The following is a 16,112-nucleotide window of genomic DNA, read 5'->3' as shown; positions in this document are numbered from 1 at the left end:
ATAAATAAATAAATGGGCCCAGCTTTGTAACAGGGCCTGCTGCAATAGGTCAAGGAGAGATGATTTTAAACTGAAAGAGGGGAGACTAGAAATAAGGAACAATTTTTTTTTTTTTACAATCAGGGTGGTGAAACACAGGAACAGGTTTCCCATAAAGGTGGTAGATGGTCCATTCCTGGAAACATTACAGGTCAGGTGGGACAGGACTCTGAGCACCCTGATCCAGTTGAACATGTCCCTGCTCACTGCAGTGGAGTTGGAACTAGATGACCTGTAAAACTTTGGAATTGCCTAGAGAGGTCAGGCTTGATGGGGCTCTAAGCATCTGGTCTAGTTGGACATGTTCCTGGGAGGTTGGACTAGATGACCTTTATAGGTCCCTTCAACCTAAGCCATTCTGTGATTTGCAATCCACCTTTAGGTCCCATTCCCATGGAAAGAGTTCTCCCACTGAGCCACCCTTAGGCAGCCGAGGAAAGCTGCTGGTACCACCTTCTAAAGGGCAGCACCAACACTGGAGTTTCCCTGGACAGCTTGGTTTTTAACCAAAAAAAAAACTACCACAAAAGACTCACTGAACATCAACAATTCTAACTCCATTTTTTATTTTAAATCGAGTGAACAATGTGTTGTTAAAATAAACCCAGATCCCGAGAGAAACAGCAATAGCCTTGGCCTCCTGCACAGAGACACAGCTCAACAAAGGAGGGACCACACCATCTCTATTCCACATCTTTGTTTTCAGGTTACCTTGCAGCTCTTGAGTTCCATGCAATTCTTGTCACAAACACAATCAGACAAGCACACACACGCAAACACACCTAGATCTACCATGGCTTGTGATCCAGGTTGTAATTAGCAATAACTGAGCCTCACAGTCCCTCCCTTAGAGGCCACCCCTCTATGTTATGCAAAGCAGAATTTACTTTTTACATGCAGATCTGGAATTTGCAGTTTGCCACAAAACAAACATGTGGGGCCAGAGACCACGACTGGCAGGCAGAAATGAGGTCCACCAAGCACTGCCAAACCTTGTTTTCACCCCTTTGGAAGAAGGCAGCAGTTCCTGTAAGAGCTGATACAAGGAACAGCCACTCAGTTTCAACCACACCTAATCACAGCCCACGACACAGGTATTCAGCTACAAGGGGAGGCAGGATTATCTAGAAATTAATTAATCAAGATCTTTGGGCAGGGAGCTACAGTCCTGTCTACTAACCCCACCAGAAGCCACTGCACCTGCACCAGGATTTAGGGACAGGGTCACTTCAGACCACAGTAATCACCTGCTTGACATCCAACACTTTCCATTCACTATAGTCTGAACAGGGGGACCAAGACCTCAGAACTGGTCAACCTATTTACACTCCTGTCACAGTGACAAAAAAAGATTTACAACTATTTTCCTTTTCACACCCAGAGGCACACAGTGCTGCAGTGATCCCTGTAGCCTCTGCTGATCACTAACTCTGCCAACTCACTGTCCCTAAGGAGCAAATTCAGCCTCAATGAAACCATCAAGAGCTTCTCAGGACATGGTTTAGAGACCACCTAGACACCCTCGAGAAAGGAGGAACACAAAGTCATGTCACTCAGTGAGTGGGGAATGATCCCCATTCCCTGACAGTACTGCAGGCTGGCATTGAGGACACCACCACGTAAGCCTCTTTAAGCCACCTGAAGGTCCAAGGGTTCCTTTCATCACTGCATGCCCAAGGGGACACTGCTCCTTCTGGTAGACTTGAGGGTGCAGCCCTTTGCCACGCAGCTTGCTGTGCAGCCAGGCAGAGCTGAACTGAGCAGCACAGTCAAGCAGACGCTCCAGATCCGAGAGTGCCAAGAGAGAGCCTTGTGTCAATGGATGGATCTTGGCCAGGTACAAGATCTCGTTCTTAATGATGTTGCCTGGAAAGGGTCAGAAATAAGGAGAACATAAGGATATTTCTTATCAAGATGGTACAGACCGATGGCTCCAATCACTGTGACTTCTGCCCCTAGGATCACAGCCAGCAACGCCATTCCCAGAAGAGAGGTAGCATACAAGGAGTAGACCTACAGCAGGGATTGGACTGGAGGGTGTTCTCTTCCCACTACCCTAAAGCAGACCTTCCTTTCATCCACCAGTACAAGCCAATCCAGAGTCACAGACACAGTTCACTGTGCTCACATGGTGCACTCAAGCATCTGAAGCCTGTGGCTGCAGACTGCAAGCTTTGTCCTCAGCAAGATGACCACAGCTGGATCAGCCATAAGGCTAAGGAGTAAAAGGCTCAGACACTCAGCTCTGGATCATTAGACATCCCACCCACCTTCCTCCATTTCTTGCTCTACTACTATGCCCTGGAACTTACCCAGACCTGAAAAATATCTTTGGTTTAAGAGGGTGTAGCAGATGGGCTCAGGTGTGCAGAGGGCATCCAGTGCCCGGCCACGGTGGAACTCCACAGACAGGATGTCGGAGGCAGGATCAGCCCTTGGAGAGGAGCACCAGTGCATTTGGCAGTTGTAGAAAACCAGGAACCCTCCACGCTCAAAGTGCAGAACCAGCCTGGGAGAAGCAAAGAAGTTGAAAGTTTTGTACCAGAAACATCCCTGAACAATTGGTTATATTCTGTTACAGCTGGAAGAATCACAGAATGATAGAATGTGTTGGGCTGGAAGGAACTTATGAAGGTCAACTAGTCCAACACCCCTACAGCAATCAGGAACATCTCCAACTAGACTAGATTGCTCAGAGCCACATCAAGCCTGATCTTGAATGCCTCCAGAGCTGGAGGCTCCACCACTTCTCCAGGAGACACGTTCCAGTGATCCACCACCCTCATATTAGAGAGCCTTTTCCCTAATGTCCAACCTAAATCTACCCCTCTCTAGCTAGAAACCATTACCCCTTCTCGTATTGTTACATGCTCCTGTGAACAGCTCCTCCCCAGCCCTCTTCTAGGCCCCTTTCATGTATTGGAAAGAAGCTTGTACAGAAAGAGCAGAAGGAGACAGCAGTGCAGCAATGGAACAAAAAGCTTCTGGAAGGTGAGAAGAGAGCCTGGACTTTACATAAACTTAGGGAGAAGCACACAGTGAGGCAGCAGCCCTCACTACATGCCTACTCATTCTCATGAGAGCCAGGGAGACATCTTGAAGAACCAGCTCCCCAGGCCTGTACCCTAGTCCAGCTCTTCCTTCCCTGCAGCTCATCACTGCACATGCTTGTGTGCACAGGGTCACAGCAGGTACCATCTTAGTGCAAGGCAGCCAACTGTTGTAATTTCAGCCAAGAGACTTGGTTGTGAAACCAGACAACCTGTGGACAATCGTTCTTTCTGCTGCCCTGTAGCCCCTAGCCGAGACAGCAGGAGGCAGGGAGATGTATCAGTACCTTTGCTCTCCCCAGCAGGCAAGAAAGATGACCAAGGGCTCCAGCCCCACAGCCTACAAAGGAAACTAGTGCTCAAAGTAGCACACAAAGCTCTCTAAAACCATTTGTGTAGGAATAAAGCAATTGTTCAAAAGTCTGCAAGACGGGCCAGCAGGGAGCACATCCCTACCATGTACCTCACATACAGAGGTGCCAAACTCACCTTGTGCATTACTAACCACTTGTGTAACCAGTCACAAGGGCTGAGTCCACATTATCTTCCAGTATTTATCCCCTTGTTCAGTACATTACCCATGGGACTTGGCACATAAACATGTTTTCAACACACTGTTGCCTGTAACAGCATCACTCCAACCAGTGACTCCAGCTGCCCTAGATATATGCAGTTTATCCAAGGCTTTTTAAAAACATGTAATTGGGAGAAACTGACATTTTCAGGGCATTATGCAGTCTAGCATTCTAGAAGTTCTCTCTTTGAATAAAAATCTTAACTGAGCTGGTACTATGATCCCAGGCTGACAGACAACATGCATCCCACAGGTGCACTGTGGATTCCCTGGCTAAACACACCCCACACCTGCTGATGCCATCTCATGCCTGCTTATCTTAAGGATTGTCAGAGAAGAAAGGCCTAGAGAACATCCCCACACAAACGCAGCTTGAGTCAGGAGAGTGCCTCTCCAGAATGAGGGGCAGGGAAAAGGCAGTTTTGAGGCCTCCACCAAATACCTGGGTACAGGATCCTTCCAGTCCCCCCTCTTATTGGCTTTGCTTGCCCTTGAGAACTCATTTGCTCTAACACTGCCAAACAAGCCAAAGCGGAAGCGCAGCCAGTTGCCTGGACCCTCTGCTGCATCTGGAGGTTCAGTTCTTGAGTGCTGAAGTTCCAGCAGCTCCTCATCCTGGGGATGTGTCTCTGAAGCACAAACTTGTTCTTGCCCTCCCTGGGCAGAAGAGCTTGCTCCACTAGCAGCTTCTCTTTGTAGCACTGTCTCTTCCACAGTTGGTCCTAAGGGACTTTCAGCTGCCACAAATGCCAGGTACAAGATTTTCCCATGAACCTGAGAAAACAGGTGGGATGTACTGAGGACCCACGTAACTTCTGGTAATTTCTATACAAGTGACTACTTTCTGCAGACTCTTTTAGACAGAAGGTACATCACCCCGCCCTAAACACTGGTTCCTTAGCATCTGATCCATTCCTACCAGAGCTGCAGTTATCCTCTCCTTTATCTGTAGGAAGCACCAGGTGTTCAGATGCCACTCCAGTGTAACACCCTGCTAGAGGCTCCTCTTAGGCCAAAGAGACACACCAGGACAGACACTCAGGGTTTCAAAGTCAGTCATCACTGCTTCTCATTTACCTCCCCATTTTGTACTGGCCTCAGGTGTCTCAGGCTAGGGTGACCTAACTCAACAGTGGCTCTGGAAATGACTAAGCTACTCACATCTGTGCCCCCAGCTGAGACTACCATGTAATCAGAGCTGAGGCTGCAAGAGCATTTGGTCAATCAAGTTGTTCAGCCTGGAGAAGAGAAGGCTCCAGGGAGACCTTAGAGCACCTTCCAGTACCTGAAGGGACTACAAGAAAGCTAAGGAGGGACTTTTGACAGGGGCATGAAGTGACAGGATAAGCAGGAACGGTTTCAAGCTGAGAAAAGGTAGATTTAGATGAACTATTAGGAAGAAAATATTTCCTGTGAGTATGGTGAGACACTGGCCCAGGTTGCCCTGAAAGGTTTGTGCTGCCCCATCCCTGGACGTGTTCAAGACCAGGTTAGATGGAGCTTGGAGCAACCTGGTGTTGTGGGAGGTTTCCCTGCCCACGGCAGGAGTGTTGGAACTAGATGATCTTTAAGGTCCTTTCCAACCCAAACCATTCTATGGCAAGTCCAAATCATCATCTGAAGGAGGTCAGGCAAGTGAAACCCACAGTAAGACTGACCCAGCGTGGCTCTCAGAAGTGCCCACAGCACAGACATTTCAACCTTGCCAGGTACAAGGGATGCAACTGTGCAAGTTTTCAGCTGAGGGAAACAAAGCTCCTGCTTCCAATATTCACACATTGAAGAAATCCACCCTCATCTACAAAGAGCCCTCACCAACACCAACTCCTCATCCCTTGGAGTGGCACAGAACCACCATCAACATGACCGAGCCAAAACAGCAAATAATTCTGGGTATCCCCATGTTTAGTCACATCACTGCAACACCCTTTCTTCACAGTAACCTTGATCTCAAACTTTGCAACACGGAGCAAAACTGCAAGATGGCCTCTCACATCTCTTTGGCCACATGCCCTGTTTTGTGGCTATAAAGCCAATGGTCCATCTCAAACACAAGCTTGGCCTCATTCTCAGGTTATGCACCTTCTGTGACTCAGATGCAAGGCAATGATGGTTTGCCTCAGACTTGTCATGGACCCATAAGTTAATCTTTAGTACAGCTCACCTGGGAGTCCTGGAGCCTTAGGGCATTCAGGTCATTCACATTGATCTTACGGCTGCTTCCCTCCACCTTGGTCACCACTTGTCCCACAAAAGGGGAGGTCAGCAGATGGAACTTCCTCACAGAGGGACCCTCCGGCATCTCCAGCAGCAGTTGGGGAAATAGCAGGTCCTTCTCACACTTGATGCTCTAGACTTGAAGGAAAATTGCAATTCAGAAATACACCCAACCAGTCAGAGGCTAAGATCACCACAATTTTCTCATCTCCATTTTTATCCTGAAGTCCCTGTGGCAAAGTCCACAGGGAGAAAGAGATTCCTTTCAGGCCTGGGGAGGTGAGGTAATTTCCATACTTGGGGATATTCATAGTTCAATCAAATAAGGCCATGAGTAACTCTCTAATGGTAATTTTAATCCCACAAGCAAGAATTTGTCCTGGGATCTCCAGAAATCCTGTCCTATTGCAGGTGTTCAAGGAGTCACAGAGGACCTTAGACTGTTTAACATCTCTCTCCTCACCAGAAACTAGAGTTCACCTAACTCAAACAGTTTCCCTCAGTCACAGTTTTGACATCCCAGTATAAAGGAGGAACATAATCTTGCAGAGACATTAATGAACCAGAAACAGCACAGGCCGTGGTGAACTATCCTTGTCCTGACACAGCCACCAAGGGAAGAGCTGCTCCCTACTCAGATACAAGTCATCCCAGGGGTCTGCCCGTGCTCCAGGCCATTTGGGTCTTCCACATTACTATCCAGGCACTGACTTCCTGCCAAGCAGCATGGAATGAGCCCCAGAATAGCTCACATAGCCCTGAGGTTCAACCCTGAGGACATTCATCACCTGCAGATCTGCACAGCTCCAGTTGCTGCTGATTTTACCCACAACAGGCTCCTCCTGAGACACTACCAGTGCTGAGCACTTGGTGAGGTTTTAACACAGTCTTCCACCTGAGGCCATGGGCAATGCTCCTCTGAAGAGGAGAGCCTGCCCTTTTCCCCAGGGCATCAGAAGTACCAGCACCTGAGGTCTCTTGTCTCTTCCTTCTCTCCATAGACCTCCCTACCTCACCTTTTTAATCCAGAGTTCAGTCTCTTCCAAAACGCTCCCCCCTTTCCAGGAAGGAAGAGGAGGAACCACCCAACCCCCTCAGCACCTTGCAGAGTCCCAAAGGAGGCACCCATGGCACACACCCCCGAGCCCCACATTCCTGCATCCATGCCATTCCCAGGCCCACCCTGCACACACCCCGAGGAGCAGAGCACGCAGCCCTTCTCCCCTGCTTCATTTCCCCCCTTCTGCTCCCCAGCCCTTCCTCCTTCCCCAGTCCAACACTCCCAGCCAGCTCCCACAGCACCTCAGCCACCTCCTTACCTTCACCCTTCATACCCACATCCCTCCCACCCACCTACTTTTATAGCAGATGGTCCCTCCCCTCCAACAGCAGGAGAACTCCCCAGTTGGCTGGTGGGGGAGGAACGGGAGAGGTTTCAAGCCCCAGCCCCACTCCCTCCACAGCTTACACCGACCTCCAGGGGCTGGTTGGACTGGGAAGGAAGCTGGACACCATGGGAAGAAGGTCAGGGGCTTATGGGAGGGCTGAGCTCAGCCACTCCCACCCTCTGTAGAAGCACAGACCTTGGAGGGATGTGGCTTTGGCTTAAGGGCAATGTCTCTGAGCTCAGCTGGCAGTGGTTGGGCTGAACAACCAGCAGCCTGCCCAGCAGAGCCAGGTGGGCGAGCAGAGCAAAAAGAGAAGTCATGACAGTGTTAAGGTGCCCTGAGAAGCTTTTCCTCTCTCCACTGTGTTTGGGGGGGTTTCCTGCCACATGGAAAACATGTTGGGTGCTTTTCCTCCTTTGTGTTAAAATCACAGAATGCTTTGTGTTGGAGGGGACTTCAAAGATCATTTAGTTCCACTCCTGCCCTGGCCATGGACCCCTCCCACTACACCAAGCTGCTCTAAGCCCCTTCCAACCTGACCTTGAAGGGCTTCGTTGCTGGGTCTGTCACTTCTGATGTTTGTCATCCTGTGTTGGCCATCCCAGCTCCTACCTGCAAGAAGGGGCTGTCTGTGACTCCTGGGATCGGATCCAACATTCAGTCTCCTGAAATGACTCATTTTTTGGGAATCCCCAAGTCAAAGCAATTGATTTACCAATGATTTTGTTTCTCATTAGTATCTAACATTTATTTGGAAAAAAAAAAAAATCCACCATGAAGGTGGTCAAACACTGGATCAGGAACCCAGAGAGGCTGTAGGATTTCCATCCTTGGTAATACTCAAAACTTGACTGACCAGGGACCTGAGACATCTGATCTAGTCCCTTCTGACTTAAATTACTCTGTAATTCTATTGTTACGAGCTCTCTACAACAGGACCCGTTGCACAATTTCTTCTCCAAGTTCCCTTCATACGTGATCATTTAGCTCCAGCCCTCTCCAAGAAGTCCATGAGGAGATTCAAAGCCAAGCAGTAGCCTTCTGGTTTTATTATAATTGTTTTATTTCCATTAGTTCTAAAGGTGTAGAAGATAAGTGGATTGATAGCCATACTACTTCATAATATATATTTTTTACATCTTTAAATAATTACAGCTTGTTCAGTTGGTTGGTTTCCTTCTCCCCCTTAAAAATAGGTGTCTGTTTCCATGGCAAATTCCCAGATGGCCTGGGGAGCTTCAAATTTATACATGGAGAGAAAAAAAAGCAAAACAAAACACCACCCCTGACGTAGTCACAGCTTCAATGTTACATTAAGAGTTGATGATTGGTTTTAAAGCTCATTTAGATAATTCCTGAGCTCCTTCTGATTGCACCCTCTCCAGCCAGCCCATAAGATTGCAAGAAAAAGAAGGGTGTCTTTTGATAAATTTGCAAAATAATAGCTGAAGTGATTCAAGGTATTGCACTTCCATAACGAGGAAAGACATTTAGAGATGGTGAAATGACCTTTTTACCCCTTTGGCTCCCCATCTTGGTTCTCATCTGCCCATCTCACCCTGGTGACCACTAAGCCATTGCAAAGGTCTGGTTTGGCACCATCAAACCTTGTGCTGCAAAGCCTTGGACTGGACATCAAAATCTGCACATGTTGATGATGACCTCTAAAGGACCAAGTCCCACAAATGTATGTTACATGTGTCTAAGGGTTTTGTAGGACAGGGCCCTTCCCTCTTGCTCCCAAGGGCAGGAATGGTTCTTGGTCCTGCACTTGTGAAGGATCTGGCCTGGTATGGTCCTCACTATCTAGCCATGCTGCAATGGACTAAATTATTGCAATAATAGCAATAATTATCTAGTCTTAATGAGTCTTTAATAATTGTATCTAATTTCATTAGCAAAGCAGGCTCTAAATGCCATCGGGGGAAGGAAAGCAAAGCTCAGATGGAACTCAGAATTTTTTTAATTGCCCCTCTTGCTAGAATGAGCTGAGTCTCCTGAAACTGGTTGCCCTTCTATTCTCTTGTCATGTGAGAATTCCTTAGTGTGTCACTTCTGGTGTTTGTCATCCTGTGTTGGCCATCCCAGCTCCTACCTGCAAGAAGGGGCTGTCTGTGACTCCTGGGATCGGATCCAACATTCAGTCTCCTGAAATGACTCATTTTTTGGGAATCCCCAAGGCAAAGCAATTGATTTACCAATGATTTTGTTTCTCATTAATATCTAACATTTATTTGGGAAAAAAAAAAAAATCCACCGTAAGGGTGGTCAAACACTGGATCAGGAACCCAGAGAGGCTGTAGGATTTATATTCTTGGAGATATTTAAAACTTGCCTGAGCAGGGACCTGAGACACCTGATCTAGTCCCTTCTGACTTAAATTGCTCTGTAATTCTATTGTTACAAACTCCCTAGGACAGGACCCATCTGTTGTGGTGTGTTTGTGCAACACCTACCATAATGGTGCTCAGTCTGAGCTCAGCCTCTCACTATCTTGGTATCAGTGTTGTCCAGAATATGGCAAATGCTCTTGGACCAACAATAGCTCTACCACAGTTTTGGGTGACTGAAAAGAAGAACAGAACTAGGTGCATCTTGACTTCTACTGCTTGAGGTGCAAAAGGAGGGGCAAAATCATAGAATCATAGAATCATAGAATCATAGGGGTTGGAAAGGACCTCGAAAGATCATCTAGTCCAACCCCCCTGCCAGAGCAGGGTCACCTAGAGTGCATCACACAGGAGACCTAATTTATTCTGCTAAAGAGAGCCAGATTGTCCTCACAGCCCCCAGAGCCTCATCTTAAAGCAGACTTATCATCCTGTTACCAGGGTCCTGGTAAATACCCCTCACTGTGTTTCAATAATTTTTTTTAAGTCCTTGAGGAAGGCTGAGAACCAGTTAACAAATCTCTACCAGGGTCGTTTAGATAACCTGAGGGAGCATAGGGCAAGCTGTGTCTTGCAGAGGTTTTCCTGCTAGCAGATTCCTTTATAGCACCTTGGAGTGTCTTCTAAGGGCAGGAGAAAAATTCAGCTAGGGAGTTTGTGTTTGAGGAGGAGCACAGGAATAAAGCAAGGTGGATGGGGCCTCCGGGAGCATCTAGATAGAATAAGAAATGGAGCATGTGGTTGGTCTGGACCTTAGCTCCTCTCCTGGAGACCACCTTCTTCCCTCCCTCTCAGGTTGTCCAGGATATCCCAAACATGTGCATTAGCCAAGGGGCATCATTATGGTGCATGCTTCTCAGTCACAGGCAGGAAATATAGTTCAAGGAGGCTGGCTAAAGACTTGCATGTCTGGGGGAAAATGGCTTTATGATTTCAGCCCAAATTCACATTTTTAGGACTATTTCTAGCCTCTTCTCTGCAGCCTACGAGGCTTGAGCAGAACAACATGATTTAATTTGGTTTTGTTACTGTTTCTTTTCCTTGGCTGTAATTAACACTAATGAGGCTAGACCCTACATTAGCTCAGCAAGACAGAGAGGAAACTCTGATGCAAACACCATCCAGCTATTCCCATGGCATCACTGCCATGGTGGTTTTGCCTGGGGAGTGTAGAGGCTCTGTCACTTCTCCAAAACCCTGCACATCTGAGTTACACAGAGCACAGGGAAGTGTATGGAAGCGTCCAGGTCTCTACTGTGACTCCAGTCCCAGTCTTTACCATAACCAGTCCAGTTGAGTCCTTCTCCTTAGAGAAGCTTTTCTAACATTAGGAGGAAAATTGCGAGTTCAAACCAAGACAATACGGTGCCATTCTTTTGTTTCAAACATGTCTGTCCTCTTCACCAAGGCATGTATCTTGGTGCTTGGGTGGAAACATTCTTTTCGGTAATGTTAAACAGTGGGTGTTAAACAGAGGGTGGCACATTTAGGGGGGATGCAAAATCCCTCTTCTAGATTTTCACTTGGTAGTTCTGTTAACTTGGGTTCTGGATGCAGGGAGGAAAGAGGGGAGCTGAGGAGCCAAGAAGAGTAACAGTTTGGGAATGAAAGAAACAAGAGTGGAGAATCTTGTAGGATGAACTCTCCCAGAAATTCTCTGCCTGGAGAGGCAAAGCTGTCCCTCTTCAGAAATGTTGATGAGAACACCATGGCAAGCAGCTGGTGAAGCACTGAGACTGCACAGGAGAGCTGTGGCACCTATGGTGCTGGAGTTTGTTAAGCACATGCTAGAGAAAGAGCAGCCAGGGTGAGGTTACGTAGGATTGATCCCTTTGGGAAAGGGGAATGAGTCAGTGAGCTCTCAGCATCTCTTCCAACTCCATTTGCTAAGATCCCCTGGTTGCTGAGAGCTTTATGGGCAAGAAAAACACAGGTCTTGGTTAATACTCATGCATGAATGCAGTTTTCCTTCTCTTGCAGGCAAGCAAGTCTATGCACATGCTTGGTAAAGAAAACATCCCCTGCCTGCCCCATTAGAAGCTGAAGCCTTTGCTTGGTGAGAAAGGTGAAATCCTGAAGGCTTAGACATGTGAAATGGTCCTGAGCTGTGAGGGGGAAAGTGGGCCCTCACAGTACAGCCAGCAATAAATCACAGTCAGATTTCATCTATGACATCAAAACCAACCAAAAAGTTTGCAAAATAATTAAATTAACTGTCTCAGAAGCAATGGCACAGCAGCATTAGAAGAGCATCTGTCACTTGCTGTGCTATTGAATAACCTCTAGGCCTTGCTTGTAGCTATCCACAAGGGAAGAGCCCAGCGATTTCCTCCAGGATTTGATGACCAATATGGGTCTTCTCTACCTGCTTCCACAAGGTTCCTCATTCCAAAATCTCTCTTTGACTTTGAACAGACTTTCTCCAGGCTCAGGCAACAACTTTTTGGAAACACAGTCCCATGATTTTGTAATGATAAATAGGAAAGGAGTTACTATTAAATACAGACATTCATTAGCTTTTCAGACCACCTAGGAAAATGAAGACAATGCTCTAGATGTATGAACTGAGGATGAGTGTGGGGAAGGATCTCTTTTTCTCTGTCCTAGATCATATAAAATCCACTACAGCCACCACAAGATGTCTAGTGAAGTCTGTTCAACAAACTGTTCTGGAACTGGCTTCATTTGATGGAAGATCACTGAATTTGGGTAATGAGAAGATGGTGGCATTTTCTCCTAGTCTGGAAAATAACAGATGCTGACAGAAGAAAAAAAAAAAAAGTGTCTCTGCTCCACCATTGTCTGAGCCTTAAATGTCAGATACTTTAATAAACTCAAGAACTGTGTCCGTCTTTGTATTTCTGACTATTTTATAGAAGTTGGTGACAATCAAATAGAGAGGCTCATTTGAAGTGGGGAAAAAAGGCTTCAAATCTATTAGTTACTTTGAGATTTGAGTCTTCTCTGTTTGTTGTGTAAGAGCTCTCCTGCACCTCAGGTAAGTCCTCTTTATCTCTTTGCTGGAACATCTCACGAGGGGAGAGAAGGCAGGAGAAGAAAGGAGGTGGGAAACAACATTGACTTGATGATTACACAGCATCTTCTTCATCTCTCAAGCAGATCAGCCTGAAGTTCATGGATGGAAGACCAGGTTACGCAGTTATGATGTCCCCATGGTTATCAGCTAACACCAGGCTGTTCCAGGAGTCCTGTTTGGAGCTGGTTTGTGGAGACTGGCTGATAGCTGACTGGTAAGCCTGTGGGGAAAGCTTCAGAGCTGAAATCGCAGGGTGGATAGATGACCCGTGTCCAGACATGGCAGAGACTGAGAATGCCTGTGGGAAAAGGAACATCCTGTGAAGAAAGATTCAAACCATAAAGGACCATATGAAACCCTTTACGGGGTCTGGTGCTATTGGAATAACATGGCTGTGGATTTGCTGTGGAGCTGCAGATTGCAGCTCATGCATACTTGGGACAGGCTCTTTCCTTCTTGCTCCAGACATCTTGTTCTCTTCTAAATGTCAGAAATGATCGTTTTACCTCCCAAGGCTTGAGATTTCATTGGTCTTGGGCTCTCCTAGCTTTCAAATGGCCTTCTGTCTATTGCAGGACACATTAACAGCTCTGCAAAGTGCTGCAGATGCAGGCTCAGTCCAGCACAGCACACAACAAAAAAGCCAACTGTGTCCTGAGCAGCATCAAAAGCAGCATGACTAGGAGGTCAAGGGAGGGGATTCTGCCCCTCTGCCCTGCTCTCATGACACCCCCCCTGTCATGCTTTGCAATGGGGATCATTAACCAAAGCACAGTTAATAAACCTCCATACAGATCAGCTGCCAGCTGTGAGTGTTGCTCAGCAGGATACACACCTTCTGTGGATTCTGTGCTCGTCCCAAGGCATCTCATGGTGGATATGGACAGAGCACACCATTTCACTCTGCAGCTCTGGGCTGTCATGCTGGCCTGCTTTACCTTGGCAGGGAGTCAATTCCCTTAGATTTGGGCTGTATGAGTTTATTGTCCTCACCCTGTGTTTCTCTTCTCACTCAATAGACAGACAGACAGTGCAGGGGAAGTAGTATAATACTACCAAGTTCTTCCTTGCTCAAGATAAATCAAACCAAATCAAATAATACGAAGGGAATGGGAATTTTCTTGCTATAGGACCTATATAGCTGCCCAGCAAGAAGGAATTTCATGTTTTCAGCAAAGTTACTACTTCTTCTCATCCAATCAGGACTGCTACACATCATTAAAAAGCTGTATTGTGCTGTTTTCCCCATCCAAAAGGATAGATCTCTTTCCAGCCAACTCCTAGACTCCTGGGTTGAAAAGAGGCAGCCTTCCACTGAGGTTTTGAGGACAAATGTCTCACCATGTCTACCATCCTAGTTCCCATCTTTGTCCCACTGCCAATATCTCCTCTCTGTACCTGAGAAATTGCACTGGGGTGCCCGTAATGAGATGAGAGCCCAGGTTCTGTTTTTATGGGGCGCATCTCCTCAGTGGTTGTGGTGCTGCTGCTGCTGCTGGTGGAGCTGGTGGTTGGAGTAAGGCTCTCACTGCTGGATGGACCTGTGAGAAAGCAGACAGTAAGCCAGGCTCTTCCCAAAGACCTTCCAGTGCAGCGCTCTACCCACCCACCCAAAGCTGGTGGTGTAGGTAAAAATAAATGGTGGGAAGGGCTTTGTTACTGCTGAAAGGAATTCAGACACACACACCCGTTTTTGAAGAATCAGCTCATTCTGTGGTTGGGTATCTGACTCACAGGAAGTGGTGGTCAGAAACACCAGTGCATACATGTATGGGCATAGAATATACTCCCCCATTCAACACTAACCTGCTGGTGTCTTTGTTTTGTTAAGGTTCTTCGGCTTGCGCTTCCTCGTCTGGATGCCCTCTTTTCTCATTGCTAAAGGCCTTGGAACCTACAGACCCATATATAAGAGCACATTGGTTTCTGCATGTCCATAAGGTCATCTAGGAAAACATTATTCCACTTCTGCCTCACAGGCTCCATGAAAGCCAGCAGATTTAATTGAAAGCCACAACAAGATAGAGCCCAAGGTCACTGGTCAGCACTGCTGTGTGAAGAGATGTGTCAAAGCTATAATACTTTGTCAAAGCCATAAAGCTTTGACCTGTGTGTCCTGAATGCTCTTCCATCCACTGTGAAGCCCTGGACATTACTGAGAGCATGGACATGTATAAAAAACCCTAGGAGTAGCAATGAGAAGCAGGGGTTTGCTACAAAGCAATCGCCAAAAAGTTGCAAGCCTTTGTCTCTGCCTTGGGGGATGGCCCTGCTGTCACTGACTGGTGGGAGAAGGGCTGTAGATTTGCATCTTAAAGTCCTGCTATGCCTTGGACTCCAACAGGACTTGTCTAGCTACATCAGACATTATATTTGTACATAAAGCCCCCACTGAGAGGAGGAGACTATCTGGGCACCTGAGCAAAAATAGTAATCAGTTGCTCCCATGACCAGCCTACAGCCAAGATCTGACACCCTGTGTGGAAGGGCCAAGCCTTTCTTTGTGCTTCTGACTCAGGTTTTTCACTAAAGTGCCTGAATTTAGGTGGGAAGAATCTGGATCTGGTTTCATCGCTTTCTAAGGCTTGGGGGCAAATGGCAGCAAATTTTGGATAGGACTTAGAGCAACCTGGTCCAGGGTGTGTCCCTGCCCAGAGCAGAGGGACTGGAACTAGGTGATCTTTAAGGTCCTTCCCATCCAAGCTATTCCACAATTCTATGAAACCAATACATGAGAAATGCCCTTCATGCATCACCCCTTGCCAGTATGAACACGATGTAATATTGAGGGGGACTAAAGCCCAAAGGGCCAGCAGAAAAAGCAGCCCCAGGAGAGCACAGAGCTGCACAACAAAGCCAGTGCCCAGCTTGGTGCTATCGATACTCCCCCCGTAAAAGAGCAAAGCCCCGTTACCCCGTGCAGCTTCATGTAGAGCCCGCAGGCGTTGCAGACGGGCTCTCCCTCGGCGTTCCGGCGCCAGAGCGTGGTCGTGGTCGTGTGGCAGTTGGCACAAGAGAGGCCGACGCGGCGGGAAGCCGACTGCGAGAACGTGCAGAGGAAGAAAACACATCAGCCCTCCACTGCTACCATCAGCACCAGGTCCCACAGCCTCGCTCCAGCACTCCTCTGGTTTTCCTCTCCTCTTGCCTTTCTAATTTCTCTGCCCGTTTCTCCTTTCGCTTTGGTGTGGTGGATAAGGCAGCTGCTTTTTGCTTCCCCTCTTGCCTTTCAGCTTCTGCTCCGCTGCCTTTCCACCACCATGTGCACTGTGTGCACATCTCAGCTGTCCTGGGGCATCTGAGGTGCTGCCAGAGACATCACCTGAAAAGAGCCCCAGATCTCCTGTATGTCTAGGAGCAGCTTAGAGACTAAGCTGGATATACACACACCTACACAAAGGGTTCTGGATCTCAGGC

The 16,112-nt window shown here is 47.5% G+C and overlaps 3 protein-coding genes across 7 annotated transcripts in view; 1 reads left to right on the top strand and 2 right to left on the bottom strand.

The window, feature by feature from the left end:
• LOC127382597 (gallinacin-13-like) overlaps nt 1-16,112 on the top strand; it is a 592,294-nt gene that overhangs the window by 55,527 nt on the left and 520,655 nt on the right. The gene's annotated exons all lie outside the window — the stretch shown is intronic.
• Nucleotides 1,589-5,995, bottom strand: NEIL2 (nei like DNA glycosylase 2). Its single transcript, XM_051615064.1, has 4 exons — nt 5,828-5,995; nt 4,106-4,437; nt 2,352-2,548; nt 1,589-1,905 (listed from the first exon to the last, which is right to left on the bottom strand). The coding sequence occupies exons 1-4, from the start codon at nt 5,963-5,965 to the stop codon at nt 1,589-1,591; spliced, it is 984 nt and encodes a 327-aa protein (XP_051471024.1). The 5' UTR covers nt 5,966-5,995.
• The window catches only part of GATA4 (GATA binding protein 4), a 33,931-nt gene continuing 26,126 nt past the window's right edge, over nt 8,308-16,112 (bottom strand). For all 3 annotated transcript variants that reach the window (XM_051614400.1, XM_051614402.1, XM_051614401.1), the window contains 4 exons: nt 15,610-15,735; nt 14,502-14,589; nt 14,094-14,236; nt 8,308-12,993 (listed from right to left, as the gene is read on the bottom strand). In XM_051614400.1, the coding sequence (XP_051470360.1) occupies nt 12,811-12,993; nt 14,094-14,236; nt 14,502-14,589; nt 15,610-15,735 (540 nt within the window). In that variant the 3' untranslated portion in view covers nt 8,308-12,810. The remainder of the gene's footprint in view (nt 12,994-14,093; nt 14,237-14,501; nt 14,590-15,609; nt 15,736-16,112) is intronic.

This window comes from Apus apus, chromosome 3 (assembly GCF_020740795.1).
Source record: "Apus apus isolate bApuApu2 chromosome 3, bApuApu2.pri.cur, whole genome shotgun sequence".
Lineage (NCBI taxonomy): Eukaryota > Metazoa > Chordata > Aves > Apodiformes > Apodidae > Apus > Apus apus.
Note: the sequence above shows the minus strand (reverse complement) of the source record. Positions and strands in the feature narration are given on the sequence as shown.